Source organism: Sphaeramia orbicularis, unplaced genomic scaffold (genome assembly GCF_902148855.1).
Source record: "Sphaeramia orbicularis unplaced genomic scaffold, fSphaOr1.1, whole genome shotgun sequence".
In the NCBI taxonomy this organism is placed as follows: Eukaryota; Metazoa; Chordata; class Actinopteri; order Kurtiformes; family Apogonidae; genus Sphaeramia; species Sphaeramia orbicularis.
The window spans coordinates 43,186-65,840 of record NW_021941606.1 but is presented as its reverse complement, the minus strand read 5'-3'; the positions used below and the strand labels follow the sequence as shown (position 1 = coordinate 65,840).

Genomic DNA, 22,655 nt, shown 5'->3' with positions numbered 1-22,655 from the left:
TTCTCATGACTTTCAATAAACTAATTGGTCATACACTGTCTTTCAATCCCTGCCTCAAAATATTGTACATTTGGCTTCCCCACCCTGTATTTATATTAGGGCTGCACAATTTTGGTTAAAACTGACATTGTGATATTTTTGTAACTCTGCGATATATATTCCAATATGAAAAAATACTCAGGAGGGTATATAATAATAACTGTGTGGTGTCGATGTAAATGGTCAGACAAATGAGTTGTGTTCAGTCTGGTTGTGGCCACAGGTGGAAGGCACTGTCACCACAGAACACGTGTTTCAGTTTCATCCTTCTTGTAGCTGAAATAATTCCAGATAACTGGTGCTGCTTTTCTTTTTGGCACCAAGTCTTTGTTTTCAGTGATTTTCTCTTGTTTGTTGCTCATTTTTCAATGTTGTTACCAGCGACTCACTCCATGTGCAGGGGTGGGGCCTGCTTTGGCAAACTGATTAAGAACGATTGGGATTGGTGGATGACTGCGCCCAGAGTGTGTCAGGTACCCAGGCTGAACTCAGATGAGATTACTTTGAAAAATTATATGAATTCACATTTTGCACTTTTGGATCCTAAGAAGGTTCTTAGTAGAATTTCAAAATTCATTTCAAAAAGAAGAAATGGGAGTGAGACAAAAAAATATTTCAATAAACAATTGATTGAAAACAACAGTGAAACTGAAAGACCACAGCCTTTAAAAGCCAAAATCTGCGCAAAAATGCTGATTCAATAATAATAATAATAATAATACATTTTATTTATAGGCGCCTTTCTTGGCACTCAAGGACACCGTACAGTAAAACAGGAGAGTGAAAAACAAACAATAAAGCAGAGTAAAAATAAAAGGCAGGTTAAAAATTTGGACAGTGCAATTGTGTTCACAAAGAGAAAGAGGTCCTAAACAGATGGTTTTGAGTCTGGATTTGAAGAGAGGAAGTGAAGTGGTGTTTCTGAGATCCGGTGGCAAGGAGTTCCAGAGCTGGGGAGCAGAGCGGCTGAATGCTCTGCTCCCCATGGTGGTGAGACGGGCAGAGGGAACAGTGAGGTGGATGGAGGAGGAAGATCTGAGGGTACGAGAGGGAGGGGCAACATGAAGGAGGTCAGACAGATATGGAGGGGCGAGGTTATGGATGGCCTTGAATGTCATTAGAAGGATTTTAAATTCAATCCGGAACTTAACCGGGAGCCAGTGAAGCTGTTGAAGGACAGGAGTGATGTGGTGAGTGGAGGGGGTCCTGGTGATGATGCGAGCAGCAGAGTTCTGAACCAGTTGAAGTTTATGGAGGGATTTGTGTGGCAGACCAAAGAGGAGAGAGTTACAATAATCCAGACGAGAAGTGACAAGGCTGTGAACAAGGATAGCAGTGGTATGGGTGGTGAGGGAGGGGCGGAGGCGGTTAATATTACGTAGGTGGAAGTATGCAGACCGAGTGATGTTATTGATGTGGGATTGAAAAGATAGAGTACTGTCGAGGATGACCCCCAGACTCTTAACCTGTGGGGAAGGGGAGACCGTGGAGTTGTCAATGGTAAGAGAAAAACTATTGGTTTTGGATGAAGTGGATTTTGTGCCAACGAGGAGAACCTCGGTTTTGTCACTGTTTAGTTTGAGAAAATTGGAAGTGAACCAGGATTTTATGTCTGCCAAGCAGTCAATGAGGGAGGAGGGTGGGAGGGTGGAGGTGGGTTTGCAGGTGAGGTAGAGCTCAATGATTCAATGTCATTTTCTGTCGGGTATTCACACTGTCATGACCTCTTGATGGCAAAGGCAAAAACGCTTTCTCTCCTTGAACATGGTCAGATTGTTGAACTGCATAAGCAAGGCTTCTCAGAACACCCCATCGCTGCTGAGGCTGGACGCAGTAAGACAGTCATTTTGAATTTCTAAAAAAAATCCTGAGGGTTATGAAACAAAAATCTCAAATGATAGACCCAAAAAAATTTCACCGGTGCGGAGCCAGAGGATCCAATTGGCTGTTCGTCAAGAGACGGGACGATCCGGGACCCAAATGAAGGCGGTTCCTGGTGCCGACTGCAGCCCAGTGACCATCAGACAGCATCTGCCAGAGAAGGGCTTTAAGAACAAACAAACATCTGCAAAGGCATCGTCTCCTTCAGCACCACTAAACTGTACTTGGACTTTGACAGAGACACCAAACATGGGACACTGAAAGGTGGAAGGAAGTTTTATTCTCTGATGAGAACAAATTTTACCTTGATGGTCTTGATGATTTCCAGTGTTACTGGCATGACGAGGAGATCCCACTGAAGATGTTTTCTAGGCGGCACAGTGGAGGGGGCGTGGCCATCATGATCTGGGTGTTTTTTCCTTCAGTGGAACGTTGGAGTTCCAGGTTGTACAAGGGCGTCAAACGGCAAAGGCTGGATATGTGCAGATGTTTCAGGGGTCATGGGTCATGACTGAGGGCCCTGGTCTGTGTGGGAATGACTGGGTTTAAAAACAGGACAACGCTGTAGTTCACAATGTCCACACACGTCAACCGTTTCTGTTCTACTTGTTCAATAAGTAGGCCCGTACTCAGTGTAGAAAACTATCCCTTCACATCCTGATCTTCCGATTTCCTCAGAAAGGTTTTACACCCGTATTATTTTTACCCCCATTAACTGTGTAGTTTTGAATATCCAAATAAAGTGAAATTTACTATAGTAGTTGATACATGAATGGGGTAAATTCAGTCTGAGATAGATAGATAGATAGATAGATAGATAGATAGATAGATAGATAGATAGATAGATAGATAGATAGATAGATAGATAGATAGATAGATAGATAGATAGATAGATAGATAGATAGATAGATAGATAGATAGATGGAGGGAGGGACGATTGTATTTACACGTTTCAGGGCAGTGATATAAAGTGAAACAGTGATATGTGCCCAATGGTTTGGAGCATGGACATAATTCTTAGGGGTAAAAAAAATATGGGGTAAAAATTGTGGAGCTGATTGGATGGAGCATGTGCGGCTTCTTATTAAAAATAGTATGCCTATTATATATTATACATATGTATAGTAAGTCTAATGCGACAGTAGTGATTTTTTGTATTAAATGTATGGTGTGGTGGCCTCCTTACCAGCAGAAACGCTGCTGTAACTGATGTGAAAGTCAGAACCCAGATTAGACGGACCAAACCATCACTCAGTTTGATCTGGAACACTGATTTGGTTTGGATCAAACTGCAAGGTCTGAAAGTCCAGACAACTGAGGTGCGTGTGAAAGTGTCCTCAATTAAAATTAGCTTCTAAAGCCAACTCTTGAAAGTGTGATCAGTTTACTGTGGCTGTGGTTTATTTTAGACCAGGGCTGTCAAATAGTTATTAAACTACAATGTTGTGCCTACAGCCACATAAATCCAGTTAGATTTGTAAATTCACCTTGTTGTCTTACTTAAGTTGCCCTCCTGTCTGTACATATCAGCTGTGTCATAGTGTGCACAGGGTTAACAGAGCTTTTACAAATATTTTTTTTAAGCTGTCAAGTGTCAGACAGCCGTGCCACAGACAGCTAAGGAGGACTTTCTGTTCTGCTTTTATTTTTGATCTGTGAGTGGTTATTGTGTATGGACATAACAGGTAGGGCAAGTGTTTTTATCACCACCATTCTGTAGGAGGGTTACCTGGGGGCTTACCTGGTGGAAGGTGCACCTAATAGTCTGGAGTAGGAAGATATCTCCTTTTTCTTTAGAAGTGGTAACAGCTAAGCAGCCATGTGAGACACAGTAGAATTTATCAAAAAAGGTCTTTCCTTCTCAAAGAAACATTGTTTTTTCAGAAAAGGTAAATATCATTTCAAGCAAATATAAAAACTTCCTCAATTTTTGCTGTTTCCCTCAAATTTTCCTATTCCATTGTTTCAAAATGAACATTTGTATTAAATCCATTAAATGTGTAAAGGATCAGCTGTGGAAAGGAAATCACTCATCATCTATTAGTGTTTATTTTAAAGCTTTGAGTTTGCATTTTGGCTTTATTGTGCCTGAAGTCACCATACTTGGGCAGGGGAGTGGAGCAAGGCAAGTTCAAAGGGTGATGGTGCACGAATACTACTATAATAATAGTATTACAGTTCAAGAAACAGAAGCTACGAAACGCTGATACGCCTGTCAGTCAAAGACACAGCGCACCAGTTCAAGCCTAGTTGAGGTAAACGGGAGCTTGACTTTTTGGCTCTACCATCTAGTGGCTGTCAGTGATACTGGACCTAATACTGGCCCCACTTCCAAGCTCTGGTACCTGCCTGTAAATCACAGTATGTATGAACACAGAGAGCCGGAGGGGACTGAAGTGATATTTAATGGATTAGCGCTGCGCAGTAATTAGCTATTAGCTATTAGCAGTAATATCTGTTTCTGCAGCCTATAAACATTGTTTGAAAACTAGGACATATCTGTAATATTTATCCAAAAATCTTTCTTCTAGTATCAACTGAAGCAACTTCTACTTGTTGCAGTGTCTAACACAGTCTTTCCAATCTGGAAATAGTAATTACAACATGCCCTCCAGTCTATAGCGCGACAGCACATGTCCTGGGTGGAGATCCAGTGCATGTAGTGCCTGTATATTTCCACTTTTAAAACAGACATCCATCAGTGCTTCCGTGGTTTCAGCTCACAGACTTGGGTTGAACTCCAGTCAGCTGAATCAGTGCCGTCACCACTGGCATCCACTTAGCGTCTCCTGCACTTCCTGCACTGACCTAATATCTATGTGCAAACTATCCAAATGTTGACCAGGCTGGGAAGGCCAACAAGCTCCTCCCCTTTTCCACTTTATGACCGTCCCTTCACCCTCCCATCCCCACCACCTATTCAGCCCCCCTCACGTCTCTGTGCGGCTTTTTATCAGCGAGGGCAAATTGTTAGGTTTGTCCTCTGGAGTTTCTCCGCCCTGTGAGGCCAGAAACACCCAGGTGGCACTGGGGTGGCCGGTGTTTGCATGTTGGTGCCTGTCCCCTTTGTGTTGGCTGGCTCCAGTGTTTGCTTGAGAAACATATTCACTCTGGATTGAGATGTGACAGGAAGGACAGGCGTCATTCCACTGCTTACCTTCTGTGTTGCCTGTCATTCTAAACAGTTGGACCAGAAAGAGATGTCACATTCACACTGAAAATTCAGAAAAATCTGTGCGAATAGCTTTGTTTATAGTGCTCCACTTTGATACTGTCCCTATAGCTGAAGATGCTGCGTCACAAATGTTGAACAGATCCAGGTTACAATGGATACTCCACTGTAGAGACCTTTAAACAGTGCAAAAAAACAACCCTAAAAGAAAGATTCGTAAATTTAACCACATTATCTTGAGGCAAGCAAAAAATCTGCTAATGGTGTATAGACCTTTTACATGACTTGGTTTCATTAAACTAAAATTAAACTGTTACAAACAGTTAAAGTGCAATTATATTTGCATTTGACATAGTGTTAATGTTCAGAAGTCTGACTCTTAAAATAAGTTTGTCTGCTGGGGTATGAAGCAGACCATTGTTTTAGCTTAGCTTTATCACACCTTGCATTAGGTGGGATAACTTCAAACATCTCTGATAAAAACACATGTGACAACATTAGTTTTCTTTTTCTAAAATGACTACTAAGACTCATATTCCAGAAACAAGGCTTTTGTATGCTCTTGAAATTCCAGCAGCATAGGTCTGTTCACAAATGCAGTTTAGGTTTTCGAGTATTTTCCAGTTGTAGGTGTCTAATCACAAACATACAGAGTAGATTGTACATAACACAGCAACAAGGGTTCTGGTCAAGGTTGGAAGTTTACCTACATTTTGGAAGCCACTAGTCTACACACTGCCTGAGAGACACACTTTGGAAAAGTAGCACTACGGTACAGTTCTTACCCTTTGGGGTCAGAAAATAAAGTAAGACTGTTTGGCCATAATGATAAACATTATGTGTGAGTGGAAGAAGGGTGAGGCTTGTAAGTGAACTTGTAAGTGAGACTTGTAGGAACACCACCCAGCTGTGAAGCACAGGGTTGCACCATAACATTGGGTGGTTGTTTTGCTGCAGAAGGAATGGTGCACTTCATAAACCTGATGGCATCACGGTCAGGGGGGTGGGGGGGTGGACATGGAGCTTTAAACAGGATCATTATCTACAAAAAATACCTTCAAAATGCTAACAACATGACCTAAGGCCAAAAAGTAAATATTTTTGAATAGCATTGCAAAACCCTAACCTTACTAACCTTAAACCAATGAACATTTGTGGGCTGGACTCTAAAAGCATGCCAAGAAGGCCCATAAACCTGACTCAGTAGGATGAATGAGGTTATGGAGGCCTACCCCAAAACTTTAATGTAGAGATCGAACTGGATGGCTGTTGAACCTGAACATCGAAGTCACAGCAATATTTTTTTTTTTTTAACTTTTTTTTTAATGGGCTCAGCTGGCTGACAGGCAGCTGTCTGTACCAATAAGGCCCAGCCCACACCAGCTGTACTCCCAGTCATCATTGCCCATTTTTCTGACACCTTTGCTTGTGTATCCTCTTTTATTTGGACATTTTACCAGGGAGTGTCTCACACTACTTTTTTTTTTTTTCCTACTTGTCTTGTCAGCGTTCTAACAGCAGAATGGTAGTCTGGTTCCTTTTGGTGCTGAACAAATTTGCTTTGCCAAGGGTAACTTCATAAAGTATATGAAGCACCCTTTGATATTCTACTGTGTTTATTATGAGTTTTGTTGAACCACATTTCAATGCCGGACCTGACATGGGGGGTGGGGGTGGGGGGGGGGTAGAAGAAGGGGAGAGAACAAGAGAGAAGAAGGTGGCGAAGACCCTCACAAGAAAGTATCAACAATACAAACAGCAACAACCATGGAGACAATCACAATGGTGACAATAACCACAACCAGAACTGAGTAAACTGGGCAGAAGAGAGAAGAAAACAAAACAAAACAAACAAAACTACAAAAAAAAAAAACAACAACAAAAAGAAGTCACAGCAATAATTACTATTATTCTGAAATTTCACAGAATCAAAATAAAGAAATAGAGGTAACTGAACTAATAAAGGTAACCTATATTCAAATTAGATGTTCAGAATTGTGGAAAACTGAGCTGATGGGAGGTGGTACATTTGGCTAAAGCTTCAGCGGGTGTCTGTTGTCACTGCCCGTTTAACTTATGCAACTCCTCATAGCAGTTCTACACTGTTAGTACAGCAAAGGGTTGAACATTTTTCCTTTTTCACCCTATGTTACCAGGAGATCCTCTCAGAGGCGACAGCCACAGTGAAAGAGGAGGTGATTGAATTTCCTGTAATTAAAATGAGAAGTGGTTGACAGAGACAACAGAGAATAATAGCAGCCTTCCCTAAGCCTGTTGAGCCAGGGATGGGAGGCCTTTGTACTCACTTTACCTCAGGATGTTCATGTTCTCTAGTGGTAGGATTGCTATTGTGTCTCCACTCTCTTGACAGAGATGATTTCAGATAATGGGCTTGTTTTACGTCATGATGTACACTTCTGACAGAGGGCTTCCCAACAATGAGGCTTCGCAGACAAAAACAATGATTGATGGAGCAAATATCACTTCATTATAGCTTTTCTTTTTCAGGAAGAAACTAAGAAAATTGAAGTGAATAGTGTCTTTTCCAATCTGCCTTGTTTCAATGTCTAGAACCTGTCAAACATAGACAATTGAAACTGCTTCACATAAGGCAAAGAAATCCAGTGAAACACCATTTTTACGTTATGTTTGAATAGAATAGAATAGAATAGAATAGAATAGAATAGAATAGAATAGAATAGATCTTTATTGTCACTGTCACAGAAACAATGAAAATTTGTTTAGCAGCAAAAACAATTAGTGCAAAAAAAGACTGTATAAAATACCACTCAAAACACTGAAAAATGTAAGCAATGTACAAAACCTACAAGATAAAATATTAAATACACATACTAAAAAACTGCTGAAATACACATAAAGCTAAGTGTATACTACAGGTGAGAAACATGTACAACAAATAAGGATATATATACAGGCAGTATAGGATATATATATATATATATATATATATATATATATATATATATATATATATATATATATATATATATATATACAGGCAGTATAGGATATATATACAGGCAATATAGGATATATATATATATATATATATATATATATATATATATATATATATATATATATATATATATACAGGCAGTATAGGATATATATACAGGCAGTATAGGATATATATATATATATATATATATATATATATATATATATATATATATATATATATATATATATATATATATATATATACAAGCAGTATAGGATATATATACAGGCAGTATAGGATATATATATATATACAGGCAGTATAGGATATATATACAGGCAGTATAGGATATATATATATATATATATATATATATATATATATATATATATATATATATATATATACAGGCAGTATAGGATATATATACAGGCAGTATAGGATATATATATATATATATATATATATATATATATATATATATATATATATATATATATATATATATATATACAGGCAGTATAGGATATATTTACAGGCAGTAGAGGATATATATATATATATATATATATATATATATATATATATATATATATATACAGGCAGTATAGGATATATATACAGGCAGTATAGGATATATATATATATATACAGGCAGTATAGGATATATATACAGGCAGTATAGGATAAATATACAGGCAGTATAGGATATATATACAGGCAGTATAGGATATATATATATATATATATATACAGGCAGTATAGGATATATATATACAGGCAGTATAGGATATATATATATATACAGGCAGTATAGGATATATATACAAGGTAAGGTTAAGAAAAATAAGGTGTATATGTTGTGATTATTGCACTGAGGTAGGGTAAGTATTGCACTGTAGTATTGGGGGGGGGGGGGGGGGGGGGGGCACATTTAACCACTTGTGGGTAAAAACTGTGCTTGAGTCTGTTTGTTTAAGTCCTGATGTCCTGAACCTTCTTCTGGAGGGGAGGGGGCAGAAGAGGGGGTGTGAGGGGTCTTTGATGATTTGACTGGCTTTCTGGTGGAGTGTACTAGTATAGGTGTGACTGTGGGTGGGGGGGGGAGGGGGGGGTGGGCAGTGCTGTCCTGATGACCTGGTGGAGTGTACTAGTGTAGTTGTGACTGTGGGGGGGCAGTGCTGTCCTGATGACCTGGTGGAGTGTACTAGTGTAGATGTGACTGTGGGGGGGCAGTGCTGTCCTGATGACCTGGTGGAGTGTACTAGTGTAGTTGTGACTGTGGGGGGGCAGTGCTGTCCTGATGACCTGGTGGAGTGTGCTAGTGTAGTTGTGACTGGGGGGGGGGGGCAGTGCTGTCCTGATGACCTGGTGGAGTGTGCTAGTGTAGATGTGACTGTGGGGGGGGCAGTGCTGTCCTGATGACCTGGTGGAGTGTGCTAGTGTAGTTGTGACTGTGGGGGGGCAGTGCTGTCCTGATGACCTGGTGGAGTGTGCTAGTGTAGTTGTGACTGTGGGGGTGGGGGGGCAGTGCTGTCCTGATGACCTGGTGGAGTGTACTAGTGTAGATGTGACTGTGGGGGGGGCAGTGCTGTCCTGATGACCTGGTGGAGTGTGCTAGTGTAGATGTGACTGTGGGGGGGCAGTGCAGTCCTGATGACCTGGTGGAGTGTACTAGTGTAGATGTGATTGTAGGGGGGGGCAGTGCTGTCCTGATGACCTGGTGGAGTGTACTAGTGTAGATGTGACTGTGGGGGGGCAGTGCTGTCCTGATGACCTGGTGGAGTGTGCTAGTGTAGTTGTGACTGTGGGGGTGGGGGGGCAGTGCTGTCCTGATGACCTGGTGGAGTGTGCTAGTGTAGATGTGACTGTAGGGGGGGGGGGGGGGGGGGCAGTGCTGTCCTGATGACCTGGTGGAGTGTGCTAGTGTAGATGTGACTGTGGGGGGGGCAGTGCTGTCCTGATGACCTGGTGGAGTGTACTAGTGTAGATGTGACTGTGGGGGGGCAGTGCTGTCCTGATGACCTGGTGGAGTGTACTAGTGTAGATGTGACTGTGGGGGGGGCAGTGCTGTCCTGATGACCTGGTGGAGTGTGCTAGTGTAGATGTGACTGTAGGGGGGGGGGGGGGGGGCAGTGCTGTCCTGATGACCTGGTGGAGTGTGCTAGTGTAGATGTGACTGTGGGGGGGGCAGTGCTGTCCTGATGACCTGGTGGAGTGTACTAGTGTAGATGTGACTGTGGGGGGGCAGTGCTGTCCTGATGACCTGGTGGAGTGTACTAGTGTAGATGTGACTGTGGGGGGGGCAGTGCTGTCCTGATGACCTGGTGGAGTGTACTAGTGTAGATGTGACTGTGGGGGGGCAGTGCTGTCCTGATGACCTGGTGGAGTGTGCTAGTGTAGATGTGACTGTGGGGGGGCAGTGCTGTCCTGATGACCTGGTGGAGTGTACTAGTGTAGTTGTGACTGTGGGGGGGCAGTGCTGTCCTGATGACCTGGTGGAGTGTACTAGTGTAGATGTGACTGTGGGGGGGGCAGTGCTGTCCTGATGACCTGGTGGAGTGTACTAGTGTAGATGTGACTGTGGGGGGGGGGGGCAGTGCAGTCCTGATGACCTGGTGGAGTGTGCTAGTGTAGATGTGACTGTGGGGGGGGGGGGGGGGGGGGGGGGGGGGCAGTGCTGTCCTGATGACCTGGTGGAGTGTGCTAGTGTAGTTGTGACTGTGGGGGGGCAGTGCTGTCCTGATGACCTGGTGGAGTGTGCTAGTGTAGTTGTGACTGTGGGGGGGCAGTGCTGTCCTGATGACCTGGTGGAGTGTGCTAGTGTAGTTGTGACTGTGGGGTGGGGGGGGCAGTGCTGTCCTGATGACCTGGTGGAGTGTACTAGTGTAGATGTGACTGTGGGGGGCAGTGCTGTCCTGATGACCTGGTGGAGTGTACTAGTGTAGATGTGACTGTGGGGGGGCAGTGCTGTCCTGATGACCTGGTGGAGTGTACTAGTGTAGTTGTGACTGTGGGGGGGCAGTGCTGTCCTGATGACCTGGTGGAGTGTGCTAGTGTAGTTGTGACTGTGGGGGGGGGGGGGGGGGGGCAGTGCTGTCCTGATGACCTGGTGGAGTGTGCTAGTGTAGATGTGACTGTGGGGGGGCAGTGCTGTCCTGATGACCTGGTGGAGTGTACTAGTGTAGATGTGACTGTGGGGGGGCAGTGCTGTCCTGATGACCTGGTGGAGTGTACTAGTGTAGATGTGACTGTGGGGGGGCAGTGCTGTCCTGATGAGCTGGTGGAGTGTACTAGTGTAGATGTGACTGTGGGGGGGCAGTGCTGTCCTGATGACCTGGTGGAGTGTACTAGTGTAGATGTGACTGTGGGGGGGCAGTGCTGTCCTGATGACCTGGTGGAGTGTACTAGTGTAGATGTGACTGTGGGGGGGCAGTGCTGTCCTGATGACCTGGTGGAGTGTACTAGTGTAGTTGTGACTGTGGGGGGGCAGTGCTGTCCTGATGACCTGGTGGAGTGTGCTAGTGTAGTTGTGACTGTGGGGGGGGGGGGGGGCAGTGCTGTCCTGATGACCTGGTGGAGTGTGCTAGTGTAGATGTGACTGGGGGGGGGCAGTGCTGTCCTGATGACCTGGTGGAGTGTACTAGTGTAGATGTGACTGTGGGGGGGCAGTGCTGTCCTGATGACCTGGTGGAGTGTACTAGTGTAGATGTGACTGTGGGGGGGCAGTGCTGTCCTGATGAGCTGGTGGAGTGTACTAGTGTAGATGTGACTGTGGGGGGGCAGTGCTGTCCTGATGAGCTGGTGGAGTGTACTAGTGTAGATGTGACTGTGGGGGGGCAGTGCTGTCCTGATGAGCCGTTCTGCTGCAGGTCCTTCTGTCCTCTGCAGTACAGCAGATGAACCTCTCTGAACAGCAGGAGGTCAGGAGGCTCTCATGGTAGATCAGTGGAAGTTTATTGACGGGGGGGGGCCTAACGGAGTGTCTGAGGAAGTAGAGTCTTTGTTGTGCCTTCCCCACCTGCTGACAGATGTTTGTGGACCGGGTGAACTCAGCTAAGATGTGGACTCCAAGGAACCTGAAGCTCTCCACCCTGTCTACCTCCTCTCCATCGATATAGAGGGGGTAGTGCTCAGTTTGTTTGGACCTCCTGAAGTCCATTACCTTCTCCTTTGTCTGTGATGTGTTCAGGTCCAGGTTACTGTCCACACCATTTCTGCACATGCCAAACCTCCTCCCTGTAGGCTGGTTCATCGTTATCCTTAATCAGTCCGATAACAGCGGTGTCCTTGGAAAACTTGACGCTGGTGTTTCTGGCATGGATGGGGGAACAGTCCTTAGATCTGTTCTGTAACTTAGACCTGTTCTGTAACTTCGATCTGTTCTATAACTTCGATCTGTTCTGTAACTTCGATCTGTTCTGTAACTTCGATCTGTTCTATAACTTAGATCTGTTCTGTAACTTAGATCTGTTCTGTAACTTAGATCTGTTCTGTAACTTAGATCTGTTCTATAACGTAGATCTGTTCTGTAACTTAGACCTGTTCTGTAACTTCGATCTGTTCTGTAACTTAGATCTGTTCTGTAACTTAGATCTGTTCTGTAACTTAGATCTGTTCTATAACGTAGATCTGTTCTGTAACTTAGATCTGTTCTGTAACTTAGATCTGTTCTATAACTTAGATCTGTTCTATAACGTAGATCTGTTCTGTAACTTCGATCTGTTCTATAACTTCGATCTGTTCTGTAACTTCGATCTGTTCTGTAACTTCGATCTGTTCTATAACTTAGATCTGTTCTGTAACTTAGATCTGTTCTGTAACTTCGATCTGTTCTGTAACTTAGATCTGTTCTGTAACTTAGATCTGTTCTATAACGTAGATCTGTTCTGTAACTTAGATCTGTTCTGTAACTTCGATCTGTTCTATAACTTAGATCTGTTCTGTAACTTAGATCTGTTCTATAACTTAGATCTGTTCTGTAACTTAGATCTGTTCTATAACGTAGATCTGTTCTGTAACTTAGATCTGTTCTGTAACTTAGATCTGTTCTATAACTTAGATCTGTTCTATAACGTAGATCTGTTCTGTAACTTCGATCTGTTCTATAACTTAGATCTGTTCTGTAACTTAGATCTGTTCTGTAACTTAGATCTGTTCTATAACTTAGATCTGTTCTATAACGTAGATCTGTTCTGTAACTTAGATCTGTTCTATAACGTAGATCTGTTCTGTAACTTAGATCTGTTCTGTAACGTAGATCTGTTCTATAACTTAGATCTGTTCTGTAACGTAGATCTGTTCTATAACTTAGATCTGTTCTGTAACTTAGATCTGTTCTGTAACTTAGATCTGTTCTATAACGTAGATCTGTTCTGTAACTTAGATCTGTTCTATAACGTAGATCTGTTCTGTAACTTAGATCTGTTCTGTAACGTAGATCTGTTCTGTAACTTAGATCTGTTCTATAACATAGATCTGTTCTATAACGTAGATCTATGTAAGGCAATTATTAGATGCACCATCTAGTGGTTGTCAGAGGTTTTACACTTTCAAGTCCTTACACACTGACTTCACATTGTTGCCTCTTTATTCATAAGAAACCTTATTGTAGACCCATATAAATTATATCAGAAACAGAGCAGTGAGCAACTGCCTAATAATCGGTGTTTGCAGAATACGTGCACACATGCTAACATAAGAACTGCCTAATAATCGGTGTTTGCAGAATACGTGCACACATGCTAACATAAGAACTGCCTAATAATCGGTGTTTGCAGAATACGTGCACACATGCTAACATAAGAACTGCCTAATAATCGGTGTTTGCAGAATACGTGCACACATGCTAACATAAGAACTGCCTAATAATCGGTGTTTGCAGAATACGTGCACACATGCTAACATAAGAACTGCCTAATAATCGGTGTTTGCAGAATACGTGCACACATGCTAACATAAGAACTGCCTAATAATCGGTGTTTGCAGAATACGTGCACACATGCTAACATAAGAACTGCCTAATAATCGGTGTTTGCAGAATACGTGCACACATGCTAACATAAGAACTGCCTAATAATCGGTGTTTGCAGAATACGTGCACACATGCTAACATAAGAACTGCCTAATAATCGGTGTTTGCAGAATACGTGCACACATGCTAACATAAGACCCTTGTGCTTCTGTCAGTTCTGTATCGCAGCATTGGAGCACAGTGCCTCAGCTGTTCGAAAGGTGGCAGTGCGAATCATCTTATCCATGTACCGGCAGCATCAGAGTTCTGTTCTGGCCTACCTTCCACCCAAAGATGCTGCAGCTCGAAAGAATTTCCTGTACAAAACCCTCTTTGATGGCTTTGCCAAGATCGATGGGATGTTGGTAGAGACTCAGGTGAGAAACTTATTTTTTTTCCACTGTTGCAAAAATGTCTCATTGTTTCATTCAAGGTTCTTTGTGTAGTGTTTACTGACAGCTGACCCCTCCTCTATAGTAGCTGTCCTGGTTTTTTTTTTGTTCAGGGGACATTGGCTCTGGTCCACACTCAGACATAGGTGACATGAATGCATCATAACACCAGATCAAGTCTGTGCTGGGCTATTAAAGACATATTTCCCTGTGCAAATATAAATGTTATGAAAACAGCTTAGAATGAGCACATCAAACATAATGTCAGGTTTGTTATATACTTCAAACTTAATTATGAATATTTTACTCATCGTAGATCCCCCTAATCCCCCCAAATCAAACACTAAATCACATTCCAAACACACATTTAAAAATGGTTTGTATGAATGTTTTGTGTTACTGGAAAAATATACAGAAAAAAAGTGGGTTAACAAAGCAAAGGAAGTGGAATTGATTTAATTATTAGTTTGTAAAAAGGGGGTGGGAGTTTATAAGTTATACTTCTTCCCACTCCTTTTCGAGTGCTGAAAAATTTTGTTTGACCATGTTGTACGGTCGAGAGGGGCCAGCTGAGGTGGCTCGGGCATCTGTTTCGGATGCCTCCTGGACGCCTCCCTGGGGAGGTGTTCCGGGCATGTCCCACTGGGAGGAGACCTCGGGGAAGACCCAGGACACGTTGGAGAGACTATGTCTCTCGGCTGGCCTGGGAACGCCTCGGGATCCCCCCGGAAGAGCTGGAGGAGGAGTCTGAGGAGAGGGAAGTCTGGGCATCCCTGCTTAGACTGTTACCCCCGCGACCCGGCCCCGGATAAGCGGAAGAGAATGGATGGATGGATGTTGTACGGTTCTTTGTTATCTGATGATTCTATGTGCTCGAAATAAAACTAATCTAACTAACTAAAATCCTTTGAAAGATAACTATTTAATTGTTTAAATGAAGAATATCTTTGACTTTCTGTGGGTATGTTCAGTGCGCCTGGACATGGGTGTGGTCACTGTGTTGTGAGTGAGGAGCAGCTGGTAGGTAGAAGGCCAAACCAACATGACAGATGGGGATGGGGGCTCTGTTACAAACTGACAATAGTTAGATAGTTAGTGTTTGTGTGCCATACCACATGCACAGGAGATGTTTTTTGTTTTGTTTTGTTTTTTTAACTGACAGTAACACCAAGAGAAGGTGTAGTTTGACTTGGCACTCTAAATGCCTTTCTTAATTTCTTGAAATTCCACTTTTTTCAGGGCAGGCCTTGTCTTTTTGTATGAAAACCAGTAGCATTCTTGCATTGCACTGCTATGAATATGATCTAATGCAGCCGGCAAACAAACCGGTTCACACCTGAACGCAGACAGGGTGCAGTGTCAAAAGCAAGATGCTGGCAATTCTGCTTGTCTTTTTGGCACTATTAAAGATTTAGGCTTTTCATTAGACATGATGTTATAGTAGGGCTCAGCTGTAATGTCTCACAATGCTGTCATTTGGGTAAGCTGCTGCCAACCTGACCACGCCACAGTTAGGAGTCTGCAAAGCAATAAGATCTGCAACATTTCAGAATGAGTGTAGGCAAAGCAAAGCAAGTTTGTATGAGGCATTTCATGTATAAAGGCAGTTCTCAGTGCTTTGCATAGATGAGTGGGATATTGAGAGGAGAATAAGAACAAAGTACTTAAATAATTCAAGTCCATTTAATACATTTTATTAAATAAATACAATTAAATAGTAAATTGTGAACAGACTTGTACGAGACTTGCAGTGCAATAAGAAAATCATTTGAACAAGTTGCACATGAAACACCCTGGATTTAAACATGTCAACATTTGGGAAAAGTCTGAGCTCTACTGGCAGTTTATTTCAGCTGTTTGCAGTTGAACAGATAAATGCAGCTTCAACATGTGAAGTTTGAAGTTGACTAGCTGACCTGACTTAACAGTGATATATAAACTAATAGCACCACACTCCAGTCTATTCTGTTACTAACTGGAAGCCAGGCTTCAAATTTTACAAATGGAGTGAATGTGACCCTGTTTCTTTTTACCTGGGACTGAATTAGGCTACATTCAGACAGCAGGTCTAAATGCACAATTTGGATTTTTTGGTGAAATCCGATTTTTTTTTTTTTTTGTGCGCTCATTCATATTACAGTTTAATTGCAAATTCTATCAGTTTTAGCATGAACTGAAGTGACCCACATGCGCAAAAGAGGTCCTGACCTAATACGTGACCACGCAGACACATACTGTGTTTACAGAAGCAGATATGTTTTTTCAACCGCTCCTCCTCCTGGGACGCAGAATTGTGACATTTGTCGCATTTCAATGATGTAAAGGTCAGATAAATGCGACCTGGCCACCTAAACTGTTGTTGCATCGCAAAATATGAGATACGTATCGGATTTAGGACCACATATTTGAGTGGTCTTTGTTGGATTTGAAAAAATGGGATTAGTGCTGTTCAGACTGTCGTTAACAGATTGGATACAGGTCACATACTGGGGCCACATTTGCCTGGAGTCTGAACATAGTGTTAGTGTTTTTTTACACAATGTTTGGAAAGCCCATTTAAGTGATCTTTGCAGTAGTAGATTCAGAGGTGAATGCCTCAGTGAGCTTCTCTTGCTCTGTTTGGGACACCCTAGATTCTGCCAGTATTTTTAAGTTGCAAAAAGCCTGTTTTGGTGGAGCCTGTTAGGGTGCCAAGATTTCTGACTTGATCTTTGGGTTAAAGCCTGCAGTGTTCAGTATTTATAGACTTAAGTCTTTAAAATCACCTTAGCTTGTGTTGTATCGTTCTTGGCTTGGCTTTTTTCAGTGATGTTAAAAATAGACATAGGCTAATTTGTAAATTTGGCCACATAATTAAGCACCAATAAGGCATTTCAGATATTACTGAAATTGCCTGAAGCTGATGTCAAATAGTGGTCAATGGCAAATATTAGACTGCTGAACTGAAAATATTGACTTTGAGGGAATTTAGTTGTTCAAAAGATAAAAAGCCGTGACAGCTAGATTTTGTTTATGGCTAGATTGATATTTACTTGGACATTTTTTGAAGGATTGCTTTGAGTTTGAGATCCAGTTCAGTAGTTATCTGGATTCTGTTGAAATGAAAAAAAAATAAAAGCCAACTTCACACATGCATATCCTGGATTCAGTCTGTTCATGGTTGGGGGAAGGGTGTAATCATTTATTTACTGTGACAGTACGGTGGATTTGGTTACCTGTCAATGAGGTCATATGCTCTATATGAAGTTAACTTTAGCGTTTAACATTACTTGTCACAGTTACAATAAAATGACATGACATCATTAGTTGTATGCACCACTTAGCATAATGTGAATGAAACTGTAAACTTTTTTTTTCAGCTCCAACTTAGTGAAATGCTCTGAATGACTAAATTTCTGTCACACAGTGTGTGTTTACTGTTACAACAGGTAATCATTGAAGTAGCAGATCTGCTAATTGAAATTTGCTATTGATTTAATTGAGAAACACTCAGCTGCAGGATGTACATAGTGGATTTACAGCCTGAAACTGGAGGTCTTAATTTACTGGTTCTAACTGACTAAATTTCTAATTTACTAAACTGTGTTGCCAAACACAATTAGCTGTATGAGGGAAAACCTAATTAAAATACACTGACTGATGGAAGGGTATGAATAAGAATAAAACATAAGCAGTCCAATAAACAAAAAGGAAACAAAAAGAGGTTGTGATTTAAGAAGGAAATGCATGTGTATATGACTAATGGCATGGTGCACTTTCACCTTTGAAGAAAGGAGGTGGCCTACAGGATGGACAAAAGGAGAAGGAGGAGATCCACTGTCTGCAAGAACAGCTGGCTGCTCTGAAGGAGATCTCAGTAGGTGGAACTGTCATCACACTGGGGTTACATCAGCTCTGACAAAACCTGCTTATTTAGAGAGCTTGTCTTCTTTTTGTTTACAAAATCAGTTTTTCATAACATTGTTATATATTGTATTGTATATATTATTGCTCTTCAAGGCTCTATAAAATAGATTCCTCTGCTTTTTTCTTTTGTTTTTCAAACTGCACTGCTCTCTATCTTCTTCATCTATTTCTCTGTAAAGGAAAAGGGTAATGACAGCACCAAAGAACAAACCCCCAGGAAAGAAGCTTCCAAAGTGGAGAAAGACCCTCTGAAGGCTGGTAGGGCAAGTATGTACCCCTGATCAAACAGTCAAGAAGCCCAGCGAATAAAAACACTGGACGTAACTTCATACTTTGCATACGATCGAATTCACATATGAGGGAAATTCTTGACTGGAGTAACTTTAACAAGTGGAAAATGCTGAGGAGTACTGGAAAGGACATGAGCTGTGGTATAAAAACAGCCCATGGAAGTAAATCACTGTTGTCCTTCTCAGCTTGTTTCATCAGTGTGGCATTGAAATGCAGAAAACCCTGAAACAGAGAGGACAAACAGCCTTTTGGTATCTACTTTTGTTGGCAGTTGCCCAGCAACAGCATTTTAAAGGCTTTAACTCCTTCAGCACAGGGTATAGTACTTCATTGTCCATGCTGGTTACACAGAGCTCCATCTAAAGGCTTTTACATGATGAATTTGATATTATTTAAAGGGTGAAATATGTTTTGTTTTGTTTTTTTGTTTTTGGGTTGGTTTGGTTTTTTGGAGGGGGGGGGGGGGGGGGGGTTACTTTTCAAAAATATTTTATGGTAGTTCTAGTCTCAGATCTACAGCTCTGCCAATTCAAAACAATGCTGACAAAATGATCCACTCTACTAGTCTGATGTCAGTTGTTATTTTCTTTTATTTCTTTATTACTTTTATTCACCAAAATGCATTCAAAAAATGTAGATCTCACTTAATAAACAAAGGCTACATCCTCACTACTACATTTGTAAATACTTTTCTTAAAACTGGAAATGCTCTCCGTCAGCTCTAGCATTTTCACCAAGTTTCAGAAGTAATCTGAAAAAACTCTAACATGCCTGAAACAGATACCACATACCCTACATATCACTGGTAATGCTGCAAGACACAAGAATGATCACAAATACTTGAATAAACTTTTACTGCCCAAGGTTGTTAACAATAATAGATGAAAAATATTTGTGTATTTGCTGTGATGCAGATTCTAAATTAAGTGGAGATTGTTAGTTTGATTATAGCACCTACAATAACTATGATGCAAATTAGTGACAGTAGGCATAAGTGCCAATAAAGTAATTAAACAAATTTTCCATTCTCAGGTATTGATTATTGTATTGATGCTTCTATTGATATTCTAGTCAACAATTCAGATAAACAAAAATGATCCAAGAATCAGTAGAATGTTAAGGTGTTGAAATGGATCCATGAGCATCAGGGATCAGAGGTAAACAGGTCATATACGTACACTAAGAAAGAGTGTTGAGCATCACCTCTGTACAAAAACAGTGGAATACTGAGGTGAACTGGTGACAATAGTCTGCAAGTCCACAAGGGGATGGCACCTGGTGTTAATGTAGTCATCAGTATCATGATAAAAGTCAGAATGTAACCACTGTAATAGCTGCCATAGAGACAAAGGCACAATCAGCAGTGATTCAGTATCTGTTCCAATGAAGGTTGGTCACAGACAAAGGTTTGGTTTGGTACTGGTACAGGATAGGTGCTCAACCAATCAGGGAAAGATATGACGGTTCTGAAAAAAACTCTGGGTGTCTGGATCATCATTTGTGAAATACGACAGTGCAGCCCCAGAGTCTCCAAAGTAAAACACTGGAGTAATGTGAATGTAGAGTGTAAACACTGCAAAAGGTATTTTTATTTAAATAAATATATTATGAAATATTATGTGGACGTAAACCTACATCCCACTTCAACGAACCAACCAACATATGTTGAAAAATATTTGTTTACTCTTCTATATCTACAATAATTAACATAGATGTTGTTCTAGAAATCTGCATCAGTATTGTTAAAGAACAGTTAAGTTGGGATATACTCCTGGTTGTTTTACCTTTACATGTTTGTAAAATGTGATTTGTCCTTAATTTATTATTAGAATTTATTTTTCAAAGATCCTCGAAAGCTTCTACAAGCAAATACCTATGACATTAACTGGCCAATCAGTTCAGACATAAGATCATTTTATGGCTAAAACTTAATTTAATTTCTAATTTATTTTTATGAACACTGTTTAAAAGGTTAATAATGTTCTAGAAGAGTTTGTGAAATGTCATCTGCATACAGTGACATTTTTGTTTGAAAGACAGAATTTTTAAAGTCAGTTGCATTTGCTTAAGAGTGTTGGATGTCATTTATTTATCTGTAAAAGTGTTGCTAACAGGAAATTTTCTTTATATTTCCAGCTATCACTAAAGTCCCCCAGAACAAGACAGCTTCCACAGTTGATGTCCAGCGGTCAGTTGCCGACTATCTGGACAAGTATGTGAAGAACTGCTCAAAATGACTAAAATAATACAGGAAAAAACAATGTGAGGGTGTTGGTAGGTTCTGATCTGTCATCTGATCTTTCTTCTGTGTTTCAGTCTTTGCCTCTTCTGTGGCAAAAGGGACAAGTCATTCACAGAAGATGGGTTGGACCTTCACTACTGGAAACATTGTCCTATGCTGCAACGTTGCGAAGACTGTAAACAGGTGCAATGTTAGATTTTTAAAGAGATGGTAGAATGTGTATGTTCTTGATTCTGAAGACAGAGTGGTTAGACATGCACCGTAGTGTATTCTATTATTCCAGTCAGTCTGATTGTAGTGCCTTTGTTCAGCCTTGGGCTGTTACTGTTTAGTCAGTTATGTTTTTAATGCTTTCACCAGCCTTTCCTTTTGTCCACCATTTTGTAAATAAGTTCTTTACATCAATATATTCTGACATTAAATTCAGTATAGAAAGACAGGCTGATTCTTATCCTATATAAGTCCTCTACAAAGAAATTGTATCACTCTTTGACTCTTTGTTCATAATTTTTTATTCAAAACAAGAATCTGTCATTTGGTCTCATGCATCCACTTACCTTATATACTATATCTACAACCTTCTTACCTTATATACTATATCTACAACCTTCTTACCTTATATACTATATCTACAACCTTCTTACCTTATATACTATATCTACAACCTTCTTACCTTATATACTGTATCTACAACCTTCTTACCTTATATACTATATCTACAACCTTCTTACCTTATATACTGTATCTACAACCTTCTTACCTTATATACTGTATCTACAACCTTCTTACCTTATATACTATATCTACAACCTTCTTACCTTATATACTGTATCTACAACCTTCCTACCTTATATACTATATCTACAACCTTGAACCATGGCCAAAAATACATTCTCTGAAATCACAGAAACCTTCACCTTTGACCTTTAGTCACCAAAATCTATTCATTCATTCATTCATTTTCTGAACCCACTTTATCCTCACTGGGGTCATGGGGGCGGAGCCTATCCCAGCTACTTATGGGTGAAGGCGGGGTTCACCCTGGACATGTGACCAGTTCATCACAGACTGAACATATACAGACAAACACACTGTCACATTCACACCTATGGGGGATTTAGATGAACCCATGAACCTATCAGAGCATGTGTTTGGATGGTGGGAGGAGCCAGAGGACCAGAGAGAACCCACGCAGACATGAGGAGAACATGTAAACTCCACACAGAAAGGCCCCACCCCCACACAGAAAGGCCCCACCCCCATAGACTGGTGTTGGAATGGAACCCAGGACCTTCTGTCTGTGAGGCACCAGTGCTATCCACTGCACCACCTGGCCCTGGCCCTGGCCCTGGCCCTGGCCCTGGCCCTGGCCCTGGCCCTGGCCCTAACCCTAACCCTAACCCTATCCACTGCACCACTGTGTCTATTGAGTTCATCAAATATTACATATTTGTGGGATTTTTTTTTTTTTTTTTTTGGTAATTTGTGTAACATTTACAGCCCAAATAATTGTTTGTGTCTAATTTCAAGACAGTCTGTCAAGTTGTTCCTAAGATTTCACAGTTTTAAACACAATGTGGACAGATAGAGGGACAGATGGACAAAGCAGCCACTGGACAAATCTGCTTCTGCTTGGACGTTACAAAATAGGACAGGGCCCAACACAGATATCTGAGGAACTCCAGAGATCACAGATGACAGAACAGCTGACCTTCTCTGATCTTCTCTCTCAGAGTCTACTGGCTTTTGAAACT

General features: G+C 41.3%; 1 protein-coding gene across 5 annotated transcripts in view; it reads left to right on the top strand.

Moving 5' to 3' along the window:
- The window catches only part of cep104 (centrosomal protein 104), a 75,842-nt gene that overhangs the window by 40,963 nt on the left and 12,224 nt on the right, over positions 1-22,655 (top strand). For all 5 annotated transcript variants that reach the window (XM_030130215.1, XM_030130216.1, XM_030130218.1 and 2 more), the window contains exons 14-18: positions 14,247-14,447; positions 18,232-18,318; positions 18,548-18,635; positions 20,796-20,871; positions 20,976-21,084. In XM_030130215.1, coding sequence (XP_029986075.1) covers positions 14,247-14,447; positions 18,232-18,318; positions 18,548-18,635; positions 20,796-20,871; positions 20,976-21,084 — 561 coding nt within the window. The remainder of the gene's footprint in view (positions 1-14,246; positions 14,448-18,231; positions 18,319-18,547; positions 18,636-20,795; positions 20,872-20,975; positions 21,085-22,655) is intronic.